Below are 27,214 nucleotides of genomic sequence, written 5' to 3' on the forward strand. Positions count from 1 at the left end.
CAAAAGGTTGGGCTAAGGAGGGATTGACCAGATTTATGTATGTATTTATTTAAAACATTTATATAGCCACCCATTTTAAAAACAACTCTGGGCAGCCATATAAATGTTTTAAATAAATAAATAAATAAATACTGGTTGTTTGATCACAACCAGTAAAACAATAAAAATACAGTATAAAAGCAACGATGATATCACTGAAAACAGGAAAATTACAGCCACACTTCTCTGATGCTGCCATATTTTCCTCCCACCCTGACCAAAGCCAAAACCTAAAACTAACTGTACTATGCCTTAATCTAATGTGTGAACCAGACCATCATAACACCACCTCAAACTCTGTATGTGCCCAGCAGATCGGAAATATTGGAGGCCTGCGATTGCTCATCAGCTAGATGATCCCCACTAGATCTTGCCTGGAGCAGAGGGTGGGAGAAGGTTGGGAGAGAAGACCAGATGATGCACGGCTAGATTTGTCTGAGATTTGGCTCCTTTCAGCAGTGAAAACAGAAGACAGAATGTTTACAAATAATGTTCCTTAAATGAAGCCGCCCTGACTTTGTCTGCATTCCAAATTTTTCATAATAGCTCCTAAGATCTCAAAATCATACAAGATCTTGTACAAGGAGTTCAAAGCCATATGGTTGGCAATATGAATATCATATACAGGTAGTCCTTGACTTATGACCACTTGTTTAACAGCTGTTCGAAGTTATGACAGCACTGAAAAAAGTGACTTATGACTGGTCCTCACACTTAAAACTGTCGCAGTGTCCCTTTTATAACCTTGCATGAGCACTGAAATTTCATGAGATTTATTTTGAAATTTGGGGAGTAATTACTTTCCGATCAGGTGGGCAAAGTATCTGTTTAACATCCAGCAGGCATTCTGGTTGGCAATATGAATATCATATACAGGTAGTCCTTGACTTATGACCACTTGTTTAACAGCTGTTCGAAGTTATGACAGCACTGAAAAAAGTGACTTATGACTGGTCCTCACACTTACAACTGTCGCAGTGTCCCTGCAGTCACATGATCAAAATTCGGGTGCTTGGCAACTAGCATGTATTTATGATGGTTGCAGCATCCTGGGGTCATGTGATCACCATTTGCAACCTTCCCAGGGGACTTCTGACAAGCAAAGTCAGTGGGGAAGCCAGATTTGCTTAATGACCGCATGATTTACTTAATGACTGTGGCAAAAACAGTCATAAAATCAGGTGTGACTCACTTAATGACTTGAAGTTCTGGTGCCAGTTGTGTTTGTAAGTTGAGGACTATCTGTACCCAACAACTGGTTTATATGGAACTGATTATTTAGGCACATAGATCAAGTCCTATGTATCCTAACCATAACCCTGTTGAAACTTTTGTTTTTTCCTGTTTAGATACGCTCTATGATAGGCAATTTTGCTATTTTTATAACCATTGTTATCATGGTCTTAATTGACTACTTCATTGGAATTCCATCACCAAAACTGAATGTCCCCAGTGTCTTCAAGGTAGGCACTCCTCCTCCTCTTCTTGAATTCCTCTAAGTGCAGGTAGCTTTGGTATGTGGAAAAGATCTCTTGCTTGAGTAGCTGGAACAGAGAGACCAAGGGCTGCCCTGGAGGGTTTCTCTTGCCCTTTAAGGAGGAAGGGAGGATGTCACACTTTGTGGCTAACTGTGTGTGGGTAAGAGAGATTGAGGCTGTCTGTGTGGCTGAGCAGGAACTGATATCCTGTTTCTAACATTAGAGGTGCCCTGCACTTGGGAACTGAAATTGAAAAGGTGCTTTTGAGTGGGTGTGGATATAGCTGCCACACCTGCCTTTAAAGAAGTTGTGCCTTTTCTTGAGCTTGCAGGGCAGAGGAGCAAGCCCATGAAGAAAATCTGGAGACAGATGCTTCAAGTGCAAAAGGATAAGGAAAGTGTGTTCAGGAAGTTACATTTTCTGATAGGAAGTCTGCATCTCATCACGGTGGGGGAAATAGAAGGAGGGGAATATTCTATATTTCCCTGTGGAAAATAGGCTGAGGCAGAGTCTGAAGAGCATCAGTCTTCCAGTTAGAGAAAAGAAAGGCAGAGGCAAAGAGAGGGACTAAGAGGAGTCCCTTGCTTGCTACCTCTATTTTTAACGTTCCTAGCGGTCAGTAGAAACAAAGGTGCCAAGAGTTGATCTGGAGGTGCACGTTCAACAATAGCTGGCTTTGTTGCCCAGACATGACAAAAGAAATTTCCAGAAACGTAAACTATTAATAATTCCCCCATAATGGAAGCTATTTCTTGATAACCTGAGTGCTTACAACCTGCTTGCACGTGTAAAATCTTTTCTCAGAATTCAGTTTTATTTTTTCACACAGGTTTTTGTGTGTGTGTGTGAAAGCTATAGGCCTCTTTTAACACAGATACCAGGGCTAAACATGTCATTCTCTACTCCACATATCCTGAAAGTTCAGACTTTGTTTATACAGGTAGCCCTTTCCACCACTTTATGACAGCTGAGGCATGTGATTTCTGTCTGTGGCAGAGGATTATGGCCCATATTCTACCATCTACTGTTGTTCCTGCAGGGTGCCAAGTCTCCTTTGCAGCTGAGTGTCATGGGGATAGATCAATAAGGACAAGCCAGCAATCCTCCCAAGTAGCTTGCCTATCATTGCCAGCCTTCTCTCTGGAGAACTGAGGATTTCCCTGTGTTGCTAGGATCCAAACTGAGAAACATCTTTTTTTGTAGTATGGAGTATCTTCTTACAAAGGAACAGCCAATCTAAATGCCTGGCAACAGGGGCTTATTAGCATTCCTAAAATATATCGGAAATGACACTTTTCTGTCTCTTGTCTGTTTGTACTTCCTTCCCATCACAACCTCTTGCTGAATTGCATGGAAGAAATAAATCACTCCACTCTTAGAGGAGGGTCCAACCTCTTCAGCCTCCTCCAAAGGGAGGAGATGGGGGGGGGGACCTTTTTGTAGCTTTGTTAAACTTAAACCAGAATTAGTTAAGTTTGTAAATTATTTTGCTGTGTTGTTGTAAAAAGCATGAGTTTTCTGAGACATCAAGCTTCTCTAGAAGGAGGCACTGAGAGAGGCACTGTCATTTATATATCAGATACTATTTATGGGTATACCTCCTTTATGCTCCATAGATGCCCTTGTTACTTCATGGGACTGTCAAATGACCATTAATCTAACCCACTGCTTCTCAACCTTAGCAGTTTTAAGATGTGTGGACTTCAACTCCCAGAATTCCCCAACCAGTCCACACATCTTAAAGTTGCTGAGGTTAAGAAACATTGAACTAACCTACCATCCTATGAAAAGAGCTTAATTAACTGGCAGTTTCTTTAGATCTTCTCTCTAGCCTGATTATTTCCACCCTTCTTCAATTCCTTCCCAGCAGGCCACCAAACTCTATGTTGGTCCAACTGATCTCCTTGATCCCCTTCCCAGGGAGGGCGGGAAGCAGTTAAACACTGGTTTACTTTACCTGATGAAGAACCAATTGCTTCTTCCGAACCGACTTCTGGAGGCGTTAAATAGCTCAGTAGCTGTGTTTCTTCCTCTGTCCTCTTGCTCTCCCCCCAAGCATTTAGCTTAGTTTAAATTCATCCAGCTCCCCCCTCCCCACTGCTGCCTGATGGAGAGGGTGTGGCTTCATCAATGGGCATGTCTCCATCATCAACATTCCGGGCAGCTCTGGAAAAAACAACTCATTCTCATCTCTGCCCTAACTCTGCTCAGGATTGGTACAGATGACTCCCACCCTCTGTTGACACCAAGAGAGCTTATTTCATATGTTGGTTGCAGGAATACCTGTACTTGGTCCAAGATGTGCCTCAGCACCCTGAATCTTTACAACAGGATACAAACCTGAGATTTTTTGAGTTGCATTTAGCTCCCAAAAGCCTTGAATGTGGCTCAATACCCAAAGGTGCCACAAAAGTTGTGATTTTTTTAATGTGGTAATAGGGGAAGAAGATTAGCCTTATAGGGAATGATTGTAGTAAGAGTATTTAATGGGTTTAATTTAAATTAAACTGCATTTCACTTGTATTAGCCAGGCTTCACCTATTTCATTTTTTCAACCCCTCCTACTTTTTAGAGTGCAACCTCTGGCAGGCTACTCAAAAGGTTGTGTGGCCTTGGCCCTAAAAAAGATGCATACCCCAGCCTTAGATTGTGCCAAAAATCTATATCCCTACCAAGGAGCAATCATAGATTTACATTTACAATTGAGTGCCCATGCCAAGACTCACATTCACCATCCGGTGGCATTTCTATAACATTGTCTGGAAAGTGAGAAGAATTGCAGCTGAAACAGGGTGTGTGTGTGTGTGTGTGTGTGTGTGTGTGATATAAACATGGCATAGTACACTGTTGCATCTGTGTATTTTTTTTCTGCAGCCAACGAGAGATGACCGTGGATGGCTCATTAGCCCTATAGGCCCCAATCCCTGGTGGACTGTGCTGGCAGCTATCATCCCAGCGTTACTCTGTACTATACTGATATTTATGGACCAACAAATCACAGCAGTTATCGTGAACAGGAAAGAACATAAACTTAAGGTAATAGAGCAGGATGTCCACGATAATTCACCAGGCTTCCCTTTCAGTGGCTGTGACATGTGAACTAAAATCACAGTAGAACAGCAGCACAATCCAGAATCATGGTGAACTTTAGTTTGAGTGAAATCAATGGGTCCTGCTAGTCATAGCTATTTTAAGCCAGTTTTTAATAGGACTGACCCAGTGAAAAATATCCTGTTATAGTTATAATCCAATGCACACATATGTGGGAAAACCTACAGTATACAGCAGAGATTAAACTTTAAGTCTGTTCTTGAAATGGCAATCTGGAGTCCCTGTGGAATAACTTTACTTCCTACTGCAAACAGGAAAGCAGTTTTCTAAAAACTAGGCGTGCCAGATTTCCATTTCAAGTGACAAATAAGGCTGCAATCCTATATTGCTTGTGTGAAAATATCTTGGGGTCTGTTGTATTTTTCTGATTGCTCTGATCTCAGAGGGAAGAATCAGTATTGAAAAATCCCCAAATTCAAAGGCAGCGGTGAAAACTTTATAGAGGAACTTTGTTGTGCTAGTGGAAGAGATACGGCTCTCCTCTACCTAACACTTCTTTATCTTCCAGTCAGACCAAAAACACAGGGAGAAATTTATACCAGCCTGGAGCTGGCATAAAAGGAAATGAAATAATAAAAGTGCCTTTCTTCTGCTCTTCCAGACTCCCACATGAGAAACTCTAAGCTGATAGGAGGCTTGGTCTACAAGCATGCCAATCTGCTGCTTTAAAATACAAACAAATAAAAATCCCTCTGGCTTATGCACTATAGCCTCTTTTGCTCACCTCTTCTGCTTCTGGCAAATGTGTGCTGTATATGTGCAAAGATCGGTGTAGGAAGGAACAGAGCAAGACAAATCAAGCCCCAGAAGGGAAGAAGGATAAGAAATGCTGGTACAGATTCATGTTGGTTATTGCTTAGTAATGTCAAAGATGGCCAATTAGAACGTTCTGGCTCTACCCCTGACAGCTCCATAAATGAGAGGAATGTTCCTGCCTGATCTCTGGAAAGCTCAAACCAGCACTGAGAATACAGGTAGTCCCCAGTTTAAGAACAAGTTCTGTTCCCAAGGTCTGTCCTTAAGTCAAATTTGTATGTGAGCCAGAACAGTATTATTGTATAATACTGTATAAGTAGCATTGTGTAATGAGCTCAAGCCATTGTGTATTTAACTCAAATGTTGCTATAATAGGCTCTGTCCTTAACTATGAATCATCTAAACTGGGTGTTCTTAACCCGGGAACTACCTGCACTGAGTTCCATAGATTTAGCAATATGATGCTGCTGCCCATAATGTATAATTGTCACTATTTGGTGAGCTGCATTTCTATTCATCACAAATGCTTAAAGAGAAACATACACAATTTTAATACATGCTCTAAACTCACCACTAAAATGGAAGAACAAATAAATCAGGAAGTAGATCTGATAAAAGAACCTGTTCGCAAACCTAAACAGCCTTGGAAATGGCAATTCGCTTTCACTGCTAGTTAAATGTGTATGAAGGGAGAGTGGGTGAAATAGATTTTCTCCTTCCCAAAGAATAGCATCTTAGTGAAAAGTCTTTATTCCATACCATGATCCCCTAGTTCTCAACACTGTGAAGAAAGACTGAGCAACACGTGAGAAGGAAGGTTGAGTAATAACAAAGTGTTCCTAACCAATCTCAGTGCAGGGAGACATATAAGTGAGAGAAAATATTGGATTTTGAGTATCTGGTTTGCTTTTTTCCAGAAGTCTGAAATCCACTACCTGGAGCCAGCACTCCTAAGCACTCATAGCTTAGAAAGGAAGGCAGGGAGATGTGGAACCTATGCTCAGCTCCTGTTTAGTCCAGGAATTACCGTACTACTAGAATTAGATTCACATGCAAAACCACCTTCATATCAATTCTGTTTCTCTCTTGATCTCAGCAATCTGATTTAGAAGGGGGAAAAAGACACTTTATTGTCAGGTTGTTATGAGTGGGTTTTTGAAAATCATGTTGCTATCCCACAAATTACACACAGAGCTGCTGGTAAATTCCTCCCACCTCACAGATATATCTAAGACCATTTATCTAGGTGAACGTATTTTCAGACATGAAAGAATTTTGATTGTAGCAGATGTGGATAAGCTGCTTTTCTCCCCTACAATCCTCCAGAAACAAGAGTCTATACTAGACCTTTTCTAACTTAGGATTCTTTGGATGATTCTAGGAACCCTTTCTTTAGGACATGCCCAGTGTTTCACAGAGCTGTAATATACAGGGTTTTAGCTGGCCTCTGCTAATTATTTCTTTCTCCACAGAAAGGATGTGGCTACCACCTGGACCTTCTCATGGTGGGCATCATGCTTGGTGTGTGTTCAGTGATGGGGTTGCCTTGGTATGTTGCTGCCACCGTCCTTTCCATCAGTCACGTGAACAGTCTTAGACTTGAGTCTGCTGTGGCAGCTCCTGGGGAGCAACCTAAATTCCTGGGCATAATTGAACAAAGAGTGACTGGACTGATGATCTTTATACTAATGGGCCTCTCAGTCTTCATCACTGGTGTGTTAAAGGTAAAAGCATGGAAGAACATTCAAGGGTATGTCAGGGCAACCTCCTTTCCCTCTTTTAAATAGGCCAAGCTTTAGTGGAGTTGTGTTAGCTTGAGACATCAACCTTGACTCTAAATATCTGTTCTGAAAGGGCACATCTTTAGTGGCATTTATCAAAAAGTACTTTTGACCTTTGCAAACAAAGCCAGGGGAAGATCTGTGGCCTAGTTAAAGAGCGGGGCTTAGTCCAGTTGAGACCCCCAGGACACTTCCCCCCTCCACTGAAGTTGGTATCAGATATTCCTCTTATACACAGAAAGTAAAGTTATATTTTTCTGCATCGTTCCCCAGAACAGTGGGCAAACTATCTCCATGGAGCTGCAAGACAACTGAGTTAATAACTGCTTTCCAGCATTTCTGCTTCTGCTAGGAGGATAAGGTCCATGTCTGGGTTTGAAGGAGGGTAAAGGAAAGGAGGAAACAATGGGATAATTACATTTCAGATTAGGCCACACTAACCGTAGCTAGTTAGCTGGTCCATACACTATTTTGTTATTATGTATAGGCATGGTAACCCAGTGCCATAGAAAGCTTTGGCACCCCATGTGGTGCTCCATTAATGATCATGACGTTTGTGTAGTATCCTGGATTCAACATCATCAGTATGCAGCAATTTGGGTTTGAAGGGAAAGAGGTGCTCTGGAGTACTCAGGGGCATGCACATAGCACCTATGAGTAGCTCCTTAAAGCTGCAGACATCTGGATGATCCTGGGAGAAGAACAGCTGCTTGAAGGAGTTGCTGACTGGCGCTATGCGAGCATCCCCACACGTTCTGAAGCACCTTTCCCTTCCAAAGTATTCCCCAGCCCCGATAAAGATGTGCAAATCCTTTAAAAGAGATTCTGTGGAACACACTTTTGGTACATTTTCCCCAATGAAACAGGAATGCATGCTTATTCCTGTGGCAATGCCTTGGAGCAGTTTCCCAACCAGCTGGGTGGGCCTGGAAAAAGACCTGGTTGCTTTAACTGTTAAAAAAAAGGTGTTTCATTTTGTGTTCCTGCACATTCTGAAATGTCTCTTTCAATGTCTCTTTCAATTAGCACCATCCTAGCCTGCACAGACACGTACATTTATATGGAGGCATTGTGAGATGGAAGGGGGGCAAAAGATGAAATGGATTTTGTGATGCAAAAGCTGCAACTTATGTATTTGCATCAGATAAGGGACATTGAAACAGAGTTTGTATCCTAAATTTACTTCATGTGTTGTCATTTTGACACAGATTGTTGGAGATGCCTACATGTGTGTGTATACATGTACATATATACGTCAGGTAGGGAAAAAATGCCCAATAAGATCAAATGTTGGTGAAATGCAGAAAGCTGTAGAAGTTTAGGTAACTTCCCAACAGCAGTAACTGGCACTATCAGTAGTCATATTCAATGAAGTAACCCAATGAAACAGAAAAGCATTGCTTTATTCATGCCTAAGTAGGTAGAATAAAATAGATGAGTAAATTTTAGTGTAGCAATTTTATCTGAAATCTCCCCCTAAAATCATTCTGTTGTTCATTTTATTTAGACACATACCTACAGACACATTCTATTCTTCAGCGAACTTCCATGGCCGGAGAAAACCGCAACTGTTAATGTGTGATTTATTGCATGCAATTCTAAAATAAAATGTGTAAAGGCAACATAGAATCCCATGATACAGCTCAAAGTCAGATTTGAAACTAAAATTAACGTTAATCAGTCCTCAGCTATAAAGATCAACGGTGACTATTCTGTTAATTCAAAGCAAAAGTATATCATAACTCTACGAAAACACAACCCTTGGTGTTTAAACATAATGCCCTATTCCATAAGTTTGGAATTCTATCCTGGAGAGTAGACCTTATCTCCTTTTCTGAAGACTAATTCGGACCTCTGTGAGTCAAGAGAAAGTTGCCTGACCTTCGCAGGACCTTGGCGGTCACCGAGCAGCCACCTTAAATCAAAGCTGCCTTGTGGGGTCATGCCTCTTTTCCTCAGTTAGAAAGTTTATCTTTCCATGCGGTATTTCAAGTGCTGGACTGTAGCACAGTGACAGTGTTGTTGACAAAGCCCTCCTGATCTTCCTCTCAAAATAGCATATTTATTAGTGACTGAACAGATTTTTTTTAAAAGATGTCATGTTGGAGAGAAGCTATACTTTCAAACAATATTATTCTTTAGTTATAGAGAATTTAGTGATATATCTAAAGTCCATCTCACGCTCTTTTTCTTTTCAGTTTATACCTATGCCTGTTCTCTATGGAGTGTTTTTATACATGGGTGTTTCTTCCCTGAACGGAATACAGGTATCTATATATCTATATCTATATCTATATCTCTGTATCAGCCCAGCAAGGATGTCTGGGGCTTTGGATGGTTAATGTTTGTGGTGAGAATTTGTAAATGGCAGGGACATCAGAAGACTGAGTGAAACGCTTTGTATTCTGAATAGAGAAAACATATTCCACCAGTTTTGCCATAGCAGCTTTGCAAAAACTCGTACAAGTTTTGCTTTAAGTACCAAGACATCTGCAAGTGTAGCAGTTCACATCATTCCTAAATTATAGGAATAAAACCGTTATCCGACCCATAGTGTATAGCAGTAAAGACCTGATGAAAAGTTGCTTACAGGTATAGATTATATTATATTATTTATTTTTTAAAACAAAATATGATAATAATGAAATATAATTTTGGGTACATGGATGAGAAATCTATATATGCTTTCCTTTTCCTTTTCCTTTTTATTAAATAAAGGCAACCTCCCCAACAGAATAGCAATGACACATGAACACCATGAGATGGCACCCATTCACTTCCAAAACTTTAAAATATTAAGCATTAAAAAAAATTAAAAATGACTTTGGAAAAAAATTAAATCAGCCCCAATCTCTGAGAGATCCAAATGTGAAAGGTATCTCTGTTTTCACATATAATGTTATAACGCAGATACCTAGGAGAAATAGTTCCAAGTTTACAGCACAGAAATCAGTCTAAAACAAGAAGCAAATAAGAGAATTAACCAAGTCTGATCCAAAACTTGTACTCAGCAGTACTTTATCATGCCAGGCAGGATGTGTAACCAGTAGCCAATCAGGAGGCCAAGTGCCAGTCAGGAATAAGAGAGTCCATGTTCACACAAAATCTGAGGTTTTACACCCCGAATGAAAAGACACTTTTCCAACACTGGCTGACCGAGTCAGGTTTCTATGCATGCCCTGGACAACTGAGGCCGCTGTAAAGTTACCCAAAGTATGATTAACTCACAGCTAATGTATATTACTGCCCAGGAGCTGGGCCTTGCAGACTTACACTTACACTTGTACACTTACACTTGTAATTCTGGCCCAGATGCCACTGAGCTGGAGAAAAGAGGTTCAGATTTTTGTTACATACTACGGCCTGGGTCTCTGGGATGTTTGCCAGCTTGTGGTTCAGAGCACACAACCTCTACTTCTTCCGCATCATCCTCTGAGCTGGACATCATGGAAGCCCTGAGATTTGGGTCTGAGTAACAGCTTTAAATAATAAGTTGGGAAGATATGTGATTGTTTAAGAGTATATTACCACGTATGGATAAAGGATCACTGGGGAACCACACAAAATGATTTTATCAGAGTGCTCTTTGACCAAGGGTAGAAATACTCCTGTTCAAAGGTTGCAGGTTTGGAATCAAGCTTAATTAAATGAGCTGCTTTTGTATTGCTGACTAATAGCTCTTGTGTGAAAAATGGTCTTAACCCACTTATTAGGTTTTGGGATGGTTTCTTTATGGCAGCCTTCGCTGATCTGACGTCCCTAGATGGATTGGGTGTGCAACTCTCTGCCTTGCATTCCCAGCCATCATGGACAATTCGGGGATGCAATATGGTTTCTAGAATACCTACTCTACAGTTACAGCTTTTTTTCAATGCCTGCTCTGCTTTTGTTGCACTATTTTCCTAGTTTTTTGACCGCCTGAAGCTCATGGCAATGCCCTCCAAACACCAGCCTGATTTCATTTACCTGCGACATGTTCCTCTGAGGAAAGTGTATCTCTTCACGATGATCCAGCTGATCTGCCTGATCATTCTGTGGGTTGTCAAGGCAACTCCTGCAGCCATTATCTTTCCTATGATGGTAAAATACTTAAAACTGAAGTGGCCATCTCTGTCATAGGGGTGTGGGGGAAGAGTCAGAATTACATCTTGAAGGCATTAACCTGGGATCTGCGTATTACATTTGTGCAATATTAAGAAGATCTGATTTTGCTGAGAATCCTGAGTTGTAAGGCTAAAGAAATACATCTTTAGTTATATATTATTCATATGTCAGAGAACAAATGAATGACAATATTCATGCTATATATTAGCTATTGCTGCTGGCTTAAGGGGAAAACATTAAAAGCAGAACAGTTTACTAACTGAAAATTAGGATAAAGAAGGCTTTTGTAGACTTGACAGCACATACCATTTCACAATTCTGTTACCAATATGTCAGCACCATCCATTATCTCTTCCTAAATTTCAGTGTGAATTAATAGAAGTCCTGCTTGAATGTTTAAAGGGTATGGTAGAGGCTTTCCCAAGTGGGCTGCACAGGTAGTCCTTGCTTACTGGTCACAATTGGGACCGGCAACTCTGTTGCTAAGTGCCATGGTCACTAAGCAAAAATCACATGACTGCAATGGACTTATAACCTCACTTCTGCTTCTGTCATTAAGTGAATCACTGCGGTCATTAAGCGAGACATCACGTGACCACAACTTGCAGTTTCACTTCCGTGTTCTCCAATTAATTCTGCTTGTTGGAAGCTGGTTGTGAAGCACATGAATGGTGATTATGTGACTGCCGGATGCTGCAATGGTTGTAAATTCAGGGATTGGTCATAACACTGTTTTTTTTCCCAACTGTAGTAACTTTGAATGGTTGCTAAATGAAGCAGTCAGTAAGCGAGGACTACCTGTAGTGTGTTTGCTGACTTGACCCTTTTCACCAGAGGAGTTGTGATCTTAATCATGTACTTAGAGTTAAAATACCTGATTTTCTCCCAATGTGATCATTTCTGAATATCTACCAAGTAGCTCCAAGATAATGAAATCCACTTTTTCTTTGCATCCACTGTTCCTAACGAATTCCATACTATTTCTTGCCTTTCCCTATTGATTTCAATAGTATCATGAAGGACCAATGGTTGTATTTATGTAGCATTGTGAGAACAACACCCCCAGAACTAGCATAGAGCAAGCTTATCTGCCACAATGGAAGCTTTTGGAAAAACAGACCTTGATGATGTGTAATTTATTCTCTGATTCTTTCTCTTTTGATTTATTCTCTCTGGTGCTTGTTATCTGCTTTGCTCTTTTCCAGTGAATTCTGTTGTCATCTCAGGAAAGTTACTCCTTTTTTCCTTCTCCTTTCTCTCTTTTCCCTTCCCAAGGTTTTGGCACTGGTCTTTGTTCGGAAGGTCATGGATATATGCTTTTCAAAACGGGAACTCAGCTGGCTCGATGACCTCATGCCAGAAAGCAAGAAGAAAAAACTGGATGATGCTATCCAAGAGGCAGAACAAAATGATGTGAGTAGGCTTAATTCTACACACCTAGACCCAAGATGTGTGTGTGTGTGTGTGTGTACATGAAATTGAGTGTGCTTCAGCAGAATTGTGCGCCTCAAGGGCAAGTCTTCAGCAAGCCCTCTTTAAACTTTTCCTCTGCTGTTCCCTTTTTACTGGTCTTTTGTCAATCTCTTTACCCCTGTGGGATAAAGTTGGATAAAGTTTGTTCTCTTTACACAGTCAGGAGCTGTGAAGAAAAAAGAGATAATCAACCTAAATGTGTGGGTCCATTCAGACCTTTACATAAATGCAGGTAGAATAGACATGGCAATTGCAGGTATGGTCCTGATTCTCCCTTCTAAGGGCTCATCCACATGTTCCCCTAAGTGCAGCTTGAATCTATCTTGCTACATCTTCATGACCCTGTTTTCATCTCACCCCCAGTCCATAGCCGAAGCTACTTAACTTCATAGTTAAGGTAATCCAGTGTTAATGATGTTTTCCATCTTTTCCTGACGTGACTCTGGCTGCATGTGTGTTCTGGCCCTTTGCCAGCAACTGCAGTGAATGATGATGTGATCAGGGGCAGAACCTATCCCGCTCTTACTGGCTGCTTTGGGCTGCAACGTTCATGTTCTCTCCTTTCTGGTCTCTGGACACGGTGCTCTGTGTCCCTTTTCCTGTGTGCTGCTGATTTGATGTGACCTCTGACTTCTGCAGGCAGCTGTCTGGGTAATGCCTGGCCAGTGCTTTTAGAAGTGTAAGTCAGATCTTACCCAGGCACCTTAAAACAGCACTAGACTGCTTTCAAGACTTGTTTCTGCGCTCTGGCGAGAGACCACTAGAGGGAGCATTGGACCTCTCTTTAAAAACAAGACTAGCTTTCTCCCCAGGAATGTCACCAGGAAAATCCAAGTTTCTAGCAGAAAAGGTTGCCCATTTCTTCTGCTAACAAGGGAGCGTACTTTCTACTGTTTTTAATCTGTTTTTTTTTACATTCTTAATTCGTTTTCTTATCTCTCCATATCTTTTTTCTTCTGTATTGAGGTCCCAGATCTTTTCTACTGGGGTGTCTTTTTCCCCAGCCGCTTTGGATGTGACCCTTTGCCATCTCCCTCTTTCTCCCTCTTTTGTGGCTAGCAACTGCTGTGGGCACTGGGGGCCTCCAGGTGGTGTTGGGCACAACTTTCTGGCTTGGGTGGTAACTTTCAGGCGAGAGATTCATGTCTTGGGCCATCATAGTAGAATGTCACCTCCTCTAGGCATGAACTACGTAGGTGCTAAATAAATTGGAACATTTTAATACAGTAATGATGAAATTTCAGTACATAATATGTTCAGGGCATAATGCAGATCAGGCTCCTTTGGTTGAAACTTTTCTTTATTGACAGCAAATGTCATGAAAGTTGATAAATTATGCTGAATAAAATGGTGAAAAAGTTATCAAAAGGTAACTATTATCAGTTCAGCTGTAGAAAAGTTTGGTTGGTATATGTGCAGATTAGGACTGGAGCATATTATTTTATCACAATTTAAACCAGAATTTCTCTGTGTTAAAAAGGAATCTCAGAATATGATAGAAGACGGTAACCCAACTGTAACTGAAATGTCTTCAATGAATTCAAATTATCTGGCAGTTCCAGGAAGCTCACAGAATGGTGTACCAAAACTTGACAATAGGTAAAAAAAACCCAAAAAATCATTAAGTTATAAGCATTTATTATACTGCTGTTGCTTTTGCTGTTGCTGCTGCTATAGGTAGTCCTCTCTTAATGACTTCCATTTAATGATGGTTCAAAGTTACGATGGCCTCAGAAAAAGTGCTTTATGACCTGTGCTTGTGCTTACAACTGTCACAAACTGTCGCACCCCCCCCCATGGTCATGTGATCACAATTTGTGACCTTTTTTACAATGGTTGTTAAGTGAATCATGTGATTAAGTGAATCATGTGGTTGTTAAGCGAATTCCAGCAAAAAACATCCATTAGGGAAGCTGGATTTGCTTAACGACCACATGATCCGCTTAATAACCATTGTAAAAATGGTCGTAAAATTGGGTCCAGTCACATGGTGACTCACTTAACAACTGCCCCCTTAACGACCAATTTTCTAGTCTCTATTATGGTTGTTAAGTGAGGATTACCTGTATTGTTATTTTTAACTCTCCCAGTAATCTGTTTGGAAAGATTCTGGAATACCCCTTCAGCCACATCATTTGAGTTGTATCAACCACTTTTACAACTGTGCTCATTTATGTCTGGGAATGCAGACATTCATGGCTCCATTGCTGGCATTTTTTTAAAGAGTAGTATCTTAAATAATCTCCAGCTTTGCAAATATAGACATGACCTAGTTGAGTTTTCCACCTGTGTATCCCACCTACATGGGAAACATTGTGGATTTTAGCGGCTGGAATTTCTATTTCCAAAACTGAGTTCTTAAAAAGCATCATGTTTTGGGTCCTTATAAAGCATCAGGTTTTGGGCCTTCTTTCCCAAGATCTCTAAAGATATTTCCTTATTGTTGCTCAACATGTACCAGTTAACATCTGAATAGCATTCCTCGGGGGTTCTCCTTCCATCTAAGAATGCATCTGGTACAGCAATGGCTACTAACATCAGCCACAACTCTGTCGTCCTCTTTTTTCAGGCTTTTAATTACTTTACTGGAGGAAGAATTTAAATTCAAAAGCTTGCAACTGTTGTAAAACATCATCCTGGTAAAGGAATGATTTGTGTAGATTGCTCTTATTTTGATTTTTTTTTTTCATGGACAACACAACTACTATTATACTTTAAAAAAAACAACAGAAACTACTTGTTTATTCTGCAGATGCCTTTTCTTTAGTAAAGTTTTGAACCTGTGCTGAAAATAAGTTTCTAGAAACAGGTCTGATAAAAGGATTGAACTTCTGCTGCTCTTCCCCAGACACACACTATTGATGGAAAAACGAGTCCCTTCTTTCATGCCCCGTTGCCTGCAATATTGTGTTGTGTTAGAATTTCCAGAGGGTTGCGGGACAAGATATTTTGCCTGTGGAAGGTGTGGACTTAGGTTCTCCAGCATTATTGTTGAAACAAAAAACTGTTTTTAATTTCAAGGCCACGTTAAAAGATTTCACTTAAATTGTAATTAAGTTAACTAAACTATCATCCATGTTTTCTTACTCCTTCCTTAAGTTTTGGAGTACAGTCAAAGAAAATTAGGCTTTCTATTGGATGAATTGAACTTTTTCCCCCCAAGTGGATATCTAATGAGGGTGGTATCCAATTAAAAAAAGGATTTTAAAAAAAATAAATGGATGTGCTATTCCTTGCCTCCACCCCCCCATGTATGGATACCTATGAACTGTATTTGTTCATTGAAAGTCACTTTTAATATTTCAGTAATTCTGGCATTCCACACATCTGGCTTTTCAATTAGTAGGCTCATGGCTTTGTTCACATTGTCAGGGAGAAGGGCAATTTTTCTAATCATAAAATGGAATTCAGTGTTTTGAAAGAAACTGAATTATGTGTGGTATTTGGAAATAGTTAATGAGTAATTCCTATCTCATTCAAGCCAGGAGAATCAACTCTAAAGTAATTTTATAAAATGAGAAAGTTCTCTTAATAAAAATGTTATTGTAGGCCTGATCCTTCAGATATTAACATCTCAGAAGAAATGTCTAAAACAACTATGTGGAAGACCCTCACCATGAATGCAGAAAAACTCTGAAATTCAAAGGAAGAGGTATGGAAATTTTCTGTAGGGCAGTCTCAACTCACTACCTGCAATCTTCAGGAAAGAATATATAAAGGAGGAAGTTTAAAAATGGTATGCTGAGAATTGTTACCACCCCTCTCCAATCAGCTACTACTGTGAACTGATTCTAGTCAATTTATGCCCACAAAATCACAATACCATCTGTGTAACATGGCAAGCCAATAGCTCTATTACATGCAACTTATAAAGGAAGACCAGTCATTTGACTAGTGATAGAAACTACTTTCTAGAAGCAGATGTTTGCAGACTATCTCCATATGCAAGGGATATTATTAGACAATCATGATAAGCAAATTCTAAACCTGTTTCATTTGTTTTAAACTTGGGGTGGGGGAAAATAGAAGATATGGGAAAATGCCTTCAGGATATCCAGGGCTGGTATCTCTAATGACAATTTTTGATTTACAGTTTGGCTGTTTGGGACTCTGCTTAGGACAAGGAGCTCGCGGCACATGAAGATGACTCAGGGAAGAGCCAAGGTGTGCAGGCCAAGGAGAGAAAATATTTTTGCAGTGGAGAAGGTCACAGGCAGACTAAATGCCCTGGTACTTCCTTCATACAAGTAACTGGGTTCATATTAAAGCCATTGAGAAGTGTTTTGATTATCCCTTGTGTGCTTCAGTGGGCATCCCAATTATCTTCTGAGCAGCAAGGCAGTGGAAGTCTAGTGTTAAAGCCTGTCTTGTGTGTGCACACACACGTGCATATTTGCTGTGTTACAATTTCTTAGTAGTACAGAGATTGCTGCCACTGTAAATTTACTTTTTTCCCTTCCAGTGTGTGTTTAACGGTTTCCACTCGGAATGTACAGTGACATTATGCCACAACTATTTTGAGTTTCTGTTTGTTTTGTTTTGTTTTTGGGTGCCACTTTACAGATGTGGATGTTGTTTGCAAAATCCAATAATAAAATGTAGCTGAGTTACCACACAAGCAATTGATAAGAGCTGACACAATATAAATGATTACAAATCAGTGGGAGAAATGTATTTCCCCCCATTTTTATTTCCTAATCATGCTTCTTAAATTCTGTTTTGGCTCCTTGTTTATTTGGCAGTTAATCTTGTGAGGAGTTTTTACAAAAATGTGTATTTAAGTAAATGTTGCTTTGTTAATGTGTTTTCATGTCTTCACCAAGCCATTGACCTCAGTGCAAATGACCTAAGTAGAGGGAAAGGTGATTAATTGTTGTCAGTGTCACTGTTTGCACCAATCTGATGGGTACTTGCTACCAAGACAATATGTGGGCAAAAATAAAATAGATATTAGAGCTCAAGGAGTGAACAAAATAATATCTACTCAAAGTTTGCTTCAGTAAGGATTCGCTTCCAGAGGAGCACCCCATGCCAGGAATCTTACTTTAAAAAAAAAAAAGAAAATACTTGTAGAGCCACAGAATTGGAGTTGGAGTTCAACCTTCTTGCTCAGGCAGGAATCCAACCTTCCTGAATTCCATAACAGCTGGCTCAGTAAACTCTGCTTGAAGATATCCAATGGAGGGGAGTCCACCACCAATAATCTCTCAAACTGCCCTTACCATTAGGAAGTTTTCCCTTTCCTTCAATCAGAATCTGCCTTCTGGTTCCATAAGATCCTATTCCATGGCCTGCCCTCTGTGATAAGGCAGCCTTTTCCTTTGTGACGCACTTCACTATCTGGAGAGGGTAAAGATGCCTTTCTGCAAGAAGATCAATAGGACGTTTCAAACGTTAAGAACATCGATGAAGAAATAGTTATCATTTACAGGAGTTAATCTGTTCTAAGTTCTAATTGGTAGAAATCACAGTCAGAATTCCACTTATTGTTACAAAGATGGCTGTCCTTCTCCTTCCCCCGAGACTTAAACATAGGCAGCTCCCTCAGTTTCTCTTGGAAATTAGTAAAATCGCTGAGGTATTAAACAGAAATTTGATACTTGATCATTCCTTTTTCTGTGATCATTTAGGACATTGGGATTCTCAAACCCAGTCATTGTGAGCCATTTCAAGTTGCAAAATATAAAATGTCTGTCTATCTGGGTTTCCCAAATGTTAATTGGCAAAGAATAATGGATTGGCTGCTACTGTTGGCATGTGTCGAGGCATCCCATGGGCTGATTTTCAGCAAACAAATCAACCAGTGTCTGCAGCAAGTAGGAATTTCCCCCATTATCTCCGGGGATCCTGCACTTACACAGCTTGTCAGCCCTTTGAGGTAGGCAAAGTCAGCAAATAGGAGCAACAGAGGTTTCAGGAATACTCTTTATTATTCTAGAGAATCAGAACAGAATCTTGAAAACCCATCAGAGTTTCTTTGTACTACATCTTACAGCAAACAAAATTGGTTTTGTGTGCGTGTGTTATTTTGGGTTTCTTTCTCATGTTTCCTTCTTTCTCACATCTGAGTAATATTTTCTGAACCACCTCCCTTTACAGTTCATTAATCCCTTCCTATTACCAGGGTCAGATTTACATTTTATCACACAGATGAAGAGAGATAATAGATGCTTGTATTGCACTTACGCATACTACACTACCTCTTAGTTGACTTAGAAGGACAGCAGCATGGTGTTGGCTCTCAGCTCTTTAGTCAGGGCTAAAGTTTGATTCTTTTTAAGTGCATTTGAAAGAGGAAAAAAGAAAGAAAACTGGCATACTGACTTCTTAGAGCAAGTTGTTCATATCTGTCCTGATTTCCATTTCATGTGGGTGTACCATAAAGTCTATTTTTATTTTGTTTTCTTCCCCTGTTATCTGCAATTGCTAGTCTGGTCTTTTTGAGGGAGATGAAGAGGTGGTTAGCCCATGTGGGTTTAGGGAGATGATCTCCAGCCGAGCTGCAACACCTCCTCGTGTCTTCTGAACAGCCTTTTTTCTGAAAGGGATCCTCTCTTCTTTTCTAAGAATATTCTTTGATACTGCGGGGGCACGTGACACATGAAGCCATTATGAAACCAAAGAAATTGACTGGTGGAAAACTGATCTAAGAATTCCATTTAAAGAACCTTAAACTGTAGACTTGTGAGAAGGGAATGCTGCATTTTCTGTTCAGGGGCTCCTGGTTTCCTCACCAAGCTACTCTTCCCAAGAGTTATCAGAGAGCGAACGAGCCTTGGCAGACCAACAAGCATGAATCTGATAAAGGCTTGCAGCCTAGAGATATTCATAAGGAATCAAGGAAAAGACTGATTCCTTTTGCCAGCCCTTCCTCTGGAAAACAGATGTCAGAGTGCACTGCGCATGCCATCCTAGCAATGCCCATAGAAACAGAATTTGATATTCTCTTTTAATACCACTTGTAACATAGCCATGGACACTTTCATTTTAATTAAAATAGCTTAAGGTTCATGTTCACCCATTCATCCTGTAAAGCAGGAGTGAGCGATAAAAATACCACCACCACCACCATCTGCGTTTCTGGGCCATCTGCAGTCCTTGGCTTAATTTTCTGTGGTCCTCAGTCTAATTTCAAAAAAGTTAAAGTTTAAAAGACGTAAGGTAATAAAATTATTTGGCAAAAGCAATTTCTCCCTGTCCTCACAGCCGGCTTGGTTGTGGGGGAGTGACAGAAGGAGAGAGAGAAGATACCAGGGAGATAGAGATAAAACAGGAGATCAGGGATTCAGAGAAAACAGATGACTTTAATTCCATGCAGAGCTTGCTTCTGTCCCATCCACTAGCATCGTGTGGGCTCCACAGTTTACCTCCCTAGAAATATGGCTGTGTTCAGAAAAAGAGATTGCCCGCTCCTGCCCTACAGTCCATTCTAAACCACTGCTTTTCCTGGTCTTGGTGGTGGTGGTCGTAGAACGTTTAACCTCTCACCTCCACATACGTAAGCGCTCAAGGCAGCTCAGAACAAAAAGGACCAAAACGATACATATGAAAGCACACTTTGCATACAGTCCTAAGGGAAATGGCTTGAAAATAACCCCCACTGAACCCCTGTTCCTTCAGAGTTCACTGTGTTCTGGAGTGCAGTCACCATGTTGAAATGGGAATTTATGTTTTTGGAGAATAAGATAAATATTTTACAGGCTTTTTAAGAAGTACAGATACGTATCTATTTTTTTAGTGTACAACACATTGTATACATTGCAGTACAATTCCATTGAAGGCAATGCATGAAGTGTTATGTGGCTATTCTCTGTGTTAACATTTAACCTGATGGTGTAAAGATGCGTTAAAGTTCAGTTCCCAGAGTTCTCAGCCAGGAACCTGGTATGTTATGATGCCGAAGAAGATTGCCTTGCATAATTGCCTGGGAATAAATCTCTTGGACTCAGTGTAGCTTATTTTTGAGCAGGGTAAGCTAAACCTCATTGTTTGTTTCTTAGAATCTCTTCTTATTGCTATTTCTTGTCTAAGGTGTTGGATGGTTAAGTTTGCAGAAAGAATAGATTTATTTTCTTTATGCATTTTAGCTCCAGTACCTGGAATTAAGGCTTAAAAACTAAACTGAAAAGCTGCATTGATGAACAATGTGATTGGCAATAAACAAAACTACTTTTTCCTTACTTCCTCTCATAGCATGAATTCTTGCCTCTGTTAGGGACTAGGAGACACCACCTCCTGCATTCCTCTCTCTTAGATGATCCATTCTGGCCTGCAGCCTTGATGCAGTCCAATGACTGTTCATTATGTCTTCCATGATGTAGTGAGGCTAGCAAAAAGACCAACAAGCACAGTTACGTAAACTTACATCCCACGCTTCCATGTGGACTGCCATCTTTGGAAACCAAGCTGGCTCTGTGTTCCTTATACTCCGTACTGTAAAAATGTGGGCCATGTCATCTTGTAAGCTCATTTCTTTGGTGGTTCATCTTTTAGGCTGCTTCACTATGGGAAATTTCAGAAGATTTCAAATCCTTATGATGTCGCTACCAAACACAGAGAAGAATGAAGCAATTGCTTCTTGTGGATTGGTGTGAGACGATCTAACAGTATGCCATGAGTTTCCAGTCTTTTGAGGCTAATAGGCATATGTAACCTTCAGAAAGCATGTTATGGGTGGAATTCACAATATGGTCCCTATGCAAGTGTGGTTATTAATAAAATGACCACTGCATGGAAATGACAATCCTCCCTCAAAAAACTACAGCAAAATGCAAATGTTGAGGATTTTAAAACAAAAGTATATAAATCATGTCACATATTAGTAACAAGGAAGCTATATTAAAATTAATATTTAAAACAATACAGATTCTTCTACTTACCTAGTCATAATTAGAGGGAATAATAAAATAGTGTCAACTTGAACAGAATTAAGACAGAACGAAACAGATTTAAAACTTCGGGGGATGAATAACACTGTCTTGAACAAATATGATCACTGACACAGCATACCACCTGCAAGCTTCCTATAAATTAGTTATATATGAAGAGACAATACTTTTCAAACAATGACCCAGGTGTCCTTCAGTAAGACATGTTTGGTTTCTCTATTTGATGGATTGCATTGCTGAAAAAAGGGAGTCACAGAAATTTAAGCTTTGTAGCAGCGTCTCTCATCACCACATCCAAAAATCCCCATGAGTTAAATTTGTTTTTAAAAAGACATCTTGAAATGCTATCTCCATCAGATTTGATGCATCCTATGGCTAACACAGTTCATCAGAATACATTTCTGCCCTGCAGATACCTGAGCTTCAAGCTTATAAGGCTTTATAGGTAAAAAAACCCCACCACATTCCATTGTCTCTGGAAGCATCTTGGTAACCAAGGCAGAGTTCCCAATAGTGCTGTTATATTCAGGAAGCATCTCTCACCCACCAACTGCAGCTTCTAAGTAGTCTTGAAAGGCAGCCCAACGTGGAGTGTGTTGCACTAATGTATACAAGAAGTGTCAAGGGTGTGAGTTACTACTGCTAGGGATATCAACAGGGTTCAGAGCAAAGGTCATCATAGATTTAATCTTGGTGAATTATTGAAAGTAGGCATTGAATTGTCCTTCATGTGTGTTCCAAGGTCACTTTGTCAAAAATATGGTGGTATGAATAATTTGCTGCAATGAGGAGGAAGTAAAGGAATTATTTACTCTGTACTTGGATTTTCACAATTTTAACTTTGGAATGGATTCCTGGAGCTTAGCATTCTATAAATCTCTTTGTCTTTGCTCTAAAGCGCAGTATTCAAGTTGTCTGGTTTGGGTATGATATCACAAAGCAAATCCATTGATTAAAATCTTGTTCCCAGGTTGTTCAAAATGCTGGTCTTTAGAGTTCAAAAATGCTTTGATTTCTTATGTTAATGGTGAAACTGGAGACCTGCACTCTTGATATATGCTTTTTGGGGGCCACTGAAGACTGGTTTGGGTCAGTGTGAATTTTCTTTCAATGAGCAGTGGGAGAGAAGCATTGCTAAAAATTGAGGCAGCATTTCACCTGGCCAACTGTCAATTACAGTATAATTACAAATAATTTATATTGCCTAATTTAATATAAAGTAAAAATTATCACCCATTTATGGATGAAACCCATTTCATATCAAATATACTCAACCTGATAAAATAGTTTCAGTAGTTGGATAATCTGATGTTCCCATGAGTTGTGTTAACTTTTGAAAAGAACCCAGTAGTAATTATCAGGTGGGAAGGAAAAGCATCTTTCAAAGGATTTGTTGATTTGAGCAAGACAAATCTGCCTCACCTCTCCTAGAGTCAGGTCTGGTAGAGGGTCCAAATCATTTGCATCATAATTTTCATAATGGAGTTTGTCTTAGTTGTGGCAGGGTATCTTATTTAAGAATACTCTTAAAAGGAAAATGTTCAGCTTTGGTGTCTAAACATTCTGAAGGGCCTTGTAAGATAAGCTGGTAGAACTTGGGTAGGATATAGCAGAGCAATACAGGTAGTCCTCACTTACCAACCAATTGTTTAGTGACCATTCAAAGTTATGACAGCACTGAAAAAGGAGACTTGCAACTGGTTCTTGAAGTCATGCCTGTTGCAGCATCCCTGCAGTCCCATGATTGTGATCTGGGCACTTGACAACAGCCTGCATTTATGCAGGTCAAAGTGTCTCATGGTCACATGATCGCTATCTGTGACCTTCCCAGCCATTTGAAGTTACAACGGTGCTGAACAAGGAGGTTTATGACTGATCCTTGAAGTTGTGGCCATCACTGCATCCCTGCAGTCACATGATCGTGATTCAGGCGCTTGACAGCCAGTGTGCATTTATGAGAGTTACAGTATCCTGTGGTCATGTAATGGCCATTTGCAACTTTCACAACTGGCTTCTGACAAGCAAAGTCAATGGGGAAGCCAGCAGGAAGTCACAAGTCTTGGTCACATGACATCACACTTAATGACCCATGGTCAATCGCTTAACCACAGATGGAACTGACAAACTGATGTAAGTTGGGCACAGTCATGTGACTTTTTACTTTATGACCACATCGTGTAGTGATGGAGTGAGTTGCCAGTCCCAATTGCGGTCAGTAAGTGAGGACTACCTGTATTAGAAGCTAAGAGGAGAAGGCGGAATTGAATGGGTTGTGGACAGTGTCAAGATGGAATTCTGCAAGGGCATAGTTAAGGCAGAAGATATGTTAATGGATGGATTGTGGTAGTTATTGAGAGAGCACTGCTTTATTAGTTGGTCAAGTAAAATACCAGCAACCTCAATTAACACATGGCTAGATTCATACCAAACAATCTCTTCTGGAATAATACTGAAAGGGGCTACATGATGGATCTGTGGAGCTATCCATCATTCCAGATACTTGGGATCTTTCTGAATTAAAGAAGTGCATAAACCACAGGACTGGAAAAGTCCCTAGCACTGAGAAATAAGTCTATTGTGTCTCTTGCTTACATCATCTAGAGCAGATGCCCACTATTTATTGGTGAACAAAATATTTTTGGAAAAACGGGGGAATTAATATTTGATTGGAAAAATAGCATCCAGATGGATAGTCTTTCAGCTCAGAGGGTTGACATTCATCTGGGGTAGCAGGAAGAAGGAGTCTTAAGTCTTTGGGAACTGAAGTAGAGCAGGAAAGGACAGGACAGGGAAGAGGAAATATTGCAGGTTGGTAAATTCAAGCCTGCTGCCTCTGAATGCCTAACAGTTTCGGTGATCAGAGTGTAATTTTTAAATTTTATTCCAATCTTCTGCAGAGTAGAACAGAGAAATACAAATATAGTGGTACCTCTAGTTATGAACTTAATCCGTTCCGTGACTCTGGTTGCAAATCGAGTTGGTCGCAACTCGAGGTAAATTTTCCCATAAGGTTCAATGTAAATACAGTTAATCCGTTCCGCCCTCCGAATTTGGTTGCACCACAAGGCAAATTTCCCCATAAGGTTCAATGTAAATACGGTTAATCCGCCCTCTGAATTTGGTCGCACCACGAGGCAAATTTCCCCCATAAGGTTCAATGTAAATACATACGGTTAAACAGTTCTGAAACATATGCATTTTATTTTTAAACCACAAAAACATGAAAATAGTCGAGATGGTCGACTTCGCCATCTTGTACTCCAAGGCCAGATCAGTCACACGAATACCACGATCGTGCTTTTCTATAATGTCCTTCTTAAGTTCGATTGTCACTTTTTTCTTCAAAGCCTTGTTCTTGCCAAGCCTGCTCTGCATTTTCTTTGGAGCCATGCTGACAAGCACACCAAACACCTTCCAAACGCCACAAAACACACCACAAGCCTCACCGAACGTCTCCTTGCTACCGCGATCTCGCCCACAGGAAGCCGCAACCGCGTGGCAGCAGGGAAAATGGCCGCGGATCCGGTTCGTAACTTGAGGTGGAGTTCACAAGTCGAGTTAAATTTTAGGGGCCGGAGCTGGTCATATCTCGAAAAATTCATAAGGAGGGGCGCTCGTAACTCGAGGTACCACTGTAAAGGCTAGCTGGAGGTAGGAGATTTATATCATTCAATGGAGGCTAACAGGCTGCAAGGGGCTGTAGACCTGGCTCCGATTTCTGCCAGAACATCCATGAGGTCTGTTCTTGATCCATTTTAGATTAATATCCCCCAAACCGGGAGTCCTGGGATGATGGGAATTGCAGTTCCAACACATAGGGAAGCTGCCCCATTGGGGACAGATCGTCTAGATAATACAATCTGGGTTAAGTTCTTAAAGCATGTTGGGCATTTTTGAAAATTGTGAAGAATTTCATAATCTTAACTGAAGAAGGAGGGGAATCCAAGAAAAGGTGCTGGCACATTTTTCTAGTATTTTTTCTTCCTCCTATGACAACTACATGTAGAAATAGAGAAACTATTTTCTTTTTAGATATAAAAGAAAACTATTTATTTTGTTGTAAGAAATGTAATTTAAAAAAAACGCTCCATATTGTAAATATGTGTACTAATGGGGAAATGGACTCTTATTGGTTCTGTAGAAACCGAAATACATTTGCTGAAATTTTGCTCAGAAATGAGTTATCTAAACAAGTATAGTTTTGTTGTTTTATGGTAAAAGTCATTGATTCTGCCTTACACTTCATGTCTGTACAAACTCTGTCAGTGATGATAGCACTCTGATGATTGAGAATTGTACCCATTATTGATCTGTATGTTAATCTTCAAATATTAAAATATTATTATAAGTGTGCTCTTTGTCATGTCGTTTTCAGAAAGCAATGCTTTCCGTTAAAACAGGTCTTAAAATTTTATAGTGCTTTCCCAAACGATATTTTAAAATTATTTTACTTGTATACTCAACATATTTTTACCCATGAATGCATAACTTTGGAGAGATATTTAATTTTTTTTAATCTGTGTGCATGTTATTAATAAAGGAAGTCTTCAGTGACCAGTTCATGGCCTGATATGGAGAATAATATTCTCTGCTTCAATTATTTTCTGTCTTCTGATTGGTGCATGTCATCTTTTCTTTTTTTTATCCTTTATGAATCTCCAATGAAGCAGGCTTCCTGCCTATTCAGTGTTTTCATTCTGGAGGAAAAGCTGATCTAGACCAGTGAGTGCTTATGGACGGGGCAGGTTACCAAGATTCCCTATTTAATATTGAATGTAGGTACATTGTTCTTTATTGGGCAGACAAAAAGAGGAGGAGGAGGAGTGGCATTATGTGAAAAAACTGCACACATGTATTGGGATCCAGAAACTGGAGTGTGAAGGTCCAGTCAAACTATTTTTGTAAGAAAAGAAGGAAGAGGTACATGGGAGGGGTAGTGCTATAAATGGCCAAGCTAGGTGAAAGAACTGGATAATGTGCTCCCAGACTACATTACAGAACTTTCAGGAAGGAAAGACATAGTAACTGAATCAACCAAGATTGCAAGGTCTTAAAAATTCCTAAGAGGTCTTGCTGGCTGCTTCATTTTGTGGAAGGTTTCTATCTTTCTATCTATCTATCATCTATCTATCTCCGTCCGTCTGTCCGCCAGTCATAGCTAGGAGCTACCTGAAGAGGTAGCAATAACTTTGGGCGGGAGTGATCACGTCATCTTGGGGTTCAAATAGTGCAGAATGAGAAATTGTACCTGCATGTTAGTTCTTAGGAAAGCCAGTTTAAAACAAGGTGAGAAGAGGTAGTAGGTGCCATCCCATGGAGATAAATCCTTAGGTCAAAGGGAGCACAGGATATGCATTCTCACTGAAAACTATTCTTTTTCAGTAGTGAGCAGTTTAACTATAGGAATGCAATTCCTGGACTTCAGTACAGTCTTCAACTATGTCTCCTGTGAGATTTTAATAGGGAAGCCAACAAAATATGGCTTGGACAATTACTGTTAGATGGATATAGAAAATATCATAGAAACTCATAGAAAATATTCCAAAATGAGCATATGTCAAGGCTGGAGCTGATTCTGATGGAC

The 27,214-nt window shown here is 40.1% G+C and overlaps 1 protein-coding gene across 1 annotated transcript in view; it reads left to right on the top strand.

Moving 5' to 3' along the window:
- The window catches only part of SLC4A8 (solute carrier family 4 member 8), an 86,900-nt gene extending 60,783 nt beyond the window's left edge, over positions 1-26,117 (top strand). The window contains exons 17-25 of the mRNA XM_025167182.2: positions 1,389-1,502; positions 4,392-4,553; positions 6,857-7,108; positions 9,364-9,432; positions 11,072-11,245; positions 12,545-12,682; positions 14,223-14,341; positions 16,292-16,394; positions 16,836-26,117. Coding sequence (XP_025022950.1) covers positions 1,389-1,502; positions 4,392-4,553; positions 6,857-7,108; positions 9,364-9,432; positions 11,072-11,245; positions 12,545-12,682; positions 14,223-14,341; positions 16,292-16,379 — 1,116 coding nt within the window. The 3' untranslated portion in view covers positions 16,380-16,394; positions 16,836-26,117. The remainder of the gene's footprint in view (positions 1-1,388; positions 1,503-4,391; positions 4,554-6,856; positions 7,109-9,363; positions 9,433-11,071; positions 11,246-12,544; positions 12,683-14,222; positions 14,342-16,291; positions 16,395-16,835) is intronic.
- The last annotated feature ends 1,097 nt before the right edge of the window (positions 26,118-27,214 follow it).

Source organism: Python bivittatus, unplaced genomic scaffold (assembly GCF_059951505.1).
Source record: "Python bivittatus isolate LINGU-HERP-01145 unplaced genomic scaffold, Pbiv_v1 ctg000220_np1212, whole genome shotgun sequence".
NCBI classification, from domain to species: Eukaryota; Metazoa; Chordata; class Lepidosauria; order Squamata; family Pythonidae; genus Python; species Python bivittatus.